At 49.5% G+C, this 2,567-nt stretch overlaps 1 protein-coding gene across 1 annotated transcript; it reads left to right on the forward strand. All coding sequences in view use genetic code 11, as the record gives it.

Moving 5' to 3' along the window:
• Window positions 1-318: 318 nt before the first annotated feature.
• Window positions 319-2,039, forward strand: EGR_09224 (hypothetical protein; the record flags this gene model as incomplete). The annotated part of the gene is made up of 4 exons (XM_024498473.1): window positions 319-528; window positions 797-1,000; window positions 1,429-1,569; window positions 1,857-2,039. 4 exons carry the CDS (start codon window positions 319-321, stop codon window positions 2,037-2,039), a joined length of 738 nt encoding a protein of 245 aa, XP_024347106.1.
• Window positions 2,040-2,567: the final 528 nt, after the last annotated feature.

Consider the following 2,567-nt stretch of genomic DNA (forward strand, 5'->3'; position numbering starts at 1 on the left):
CCATGAGAACCATCACATGTTCTTTCCTGTAGTTCTATTAACAGAGAATGACAGTTTTGATGGAGGTCCATCGCCTCAAGTCATGACGGCTAACATCAACAACAAGTACTCCACAGTTCCAGTATGTCTAACTACCCACTAGCACTAACTACCCTTGAGCTGCATGCAACAAACAGTCCTGAGCACATTGCAATTCAGAGATGACAACTGTCAGCTGTCAACTGATAACCGAGTCACTTCGTTGTAGGTGTAGGCACAACTTCAGTCATCTCTTCTATCACACCACCACCTACGCTGGTAGCCAGCCGCCTCCTAGCCATGTCGCCAACCCTCCACCTCATCCGAATCTCCTTCCTCTTGACACCTACGCCTTTTGATGGCAGTGGGAGCAGTGTGGGAGGTACCATCATCACTGCAATGAGACACTTCCCACCTCCTGTCACCACCCACAATAGCGAGGGACGACTGGACATGACAGGTAATGACACTGGTGTGGACACAGGTCTGGAGTCTTTCCACTGCAGAAGTGTATCCTCTTCTCACTCCTGATGGTGTAGTGTAACCAAGTGGCTGGTTGGCAGATTTTGGAACACTCTTCGATGACCTTTGGTGGCACTCCACACCTGTAAGCTGCTCACTCACACAATTTGGTGGTCAGGCGACCGAGGATGGGAACTGTGAATGGAAATGTGGCAGAGTTCATTTCGTGACAACACTGCTCCATCACTGGAGTCATTTACAAAGGTCTTGAAGGCTTGAAGTAGTTCTCTTTTCTGAATGACCTTTCAATTCGCAGTGGAGGCATAACTGTATGCCTGGTGGAGCCACGAGGGCGGAAGGAAGCAGTTGGAACAGCCGAAATGGATCACCTGGTGATTTCGATGTCAGTGTCATTGACCATCACGCACTGGAATCATGCATTGACCATCATGTCTGCCTCACCAACTTTTTCATTTGTAGACAGAAGAAATTCATCGAATTGCAACAGCATCGTTGTAGTGTTGGTGGTGGAAGTGAATGTCTGTGAAATTAGCAACCATGTACTAGTAATTCGCAAGTGTGTCACCCATCTATCTACTAAGGTGCTAAAGGCCAACACGACCGTCGGATAGATGGATGGATGGATGGCTGGATGGGTGGATGGATGGATAAATGAATGAATGACTTTCTTCACTCCATTCGTCATTGCTAGCGTGATTGTTGTTGTCGACTTTTCCCACTTTCTTGTACTTTTGTTATCTACGAAGCCCCTCGAGAGTCCATCTCAAGGCCGTTTGTACTGTACCTGCTATGAGTTTTACAGTCCACGGTCCAAATTGCACGGTCTTCTGACACACCCACGTACATGGGCTTGCCTCTGTCTTTCTGTCTGTCCGTCTGTTTGTGTCTATATGCCTGGCTGTCCACATCTGTGTCTGCGTGCGTCAGCACATGCCTGCGTCCCTGTCTGCGTCTGTCTCTGTCTCTACTTCCCCTTTTGTGATTAAATCGGAGCCAGGTCTCCTGCCTCGCAGCCCTTGGCCTGTGGCTAGTGGCAACGCCAGTCTGCACTGCATGCATGATGGAAACGTGTGCCTCACCAGATAGGTGTGCATGCTGATGCGGTGAGCAGCGACGAACAGCGGTGCATGAGACACCACAATCCCAACCGCGTTACAACCACAACCACCACATCTACTGTCCTACCGACTTTCGTTTGCTTCAGTAACCCCATTCTGTGGGTGCAGATGGATGCAGTTCATGTGGACGGCGAAATGAATGCATGAATGCGGGCAGCTGGTGTGTTCTCGTGGGATACTTTTGCAGGCGCCTCTCAGCCTCGATGCACATGTGCTCGACGCATCACATGGCCGTAGGTCGTGATGCCTACAGCAAGAAGTGAGGAGGGGGAGGAGGATGACAACGACGACGACGACGACAAAAGAGGCGCCTCTTTCAAATGCTCGCATTATTTGCTCTCGCAAGACCATATGTGGCAAGAAGTGTCCAAGGAGGTGGAAAGCACAACCGATGCAGCGAATTCGGCTGCCAGATGGTGAAGTGAGTGGAGTTGGGTTGCATGTAGTTGAATGAACTGGGCAAAGGGACAGTGGGAAGAAGAAGTGGTCATGAGGCACAGACAACGGAATGGGTGAATGCCTTGCAGTGACGTGGACTGGATATCTGTCGCAGTGGTAGTGGCATAAATTAGTGAAGGGGTAATGTCTCCTCACCCAATGGTATGGCAGGTGATGGGGTGGGCAAATGACAAGGCGAGAGTGAATAAATTTTAAGCCGGGTGCTCCGTATCCTCTGATTTCCTGGTCTTTGAAACGCCATCGACTAATTGTACTTAGCGGATATGCAAACCCTTGGCATCTGGTCCACGTGTAAATAAAATCAACAGTGAAACTCAAGTAGTGCACATGATCCTTCATTTCTGCCAACAATGCTGCACTATTGCCATGTGTCAGTATTGCACTACTGTTGCTTGTGTCCTTTACCAAGGTCATCCCTCCCCCACTCTCTCTCTCTCGTGCTCCCCTACTTACTTTGCCTGGCTTGATTCACGAGATCCTAAAAGTGCA

Source organism: Echinococcus granulosus (assembly GCF_000524195.1).
Source record: "Echinococcus granulosus chromosome Unknown EG_S00138, whole genome shotgun sequence".
In the NCBI taxonomy this organism is placed as follows: domain Eukaryota; kingdom Metazoa; phylum Platyhelminthes; class Cestoda; order Cyclophyllidea; family Taeniidae; genus Echinococcus; species Echinococcus granulosus.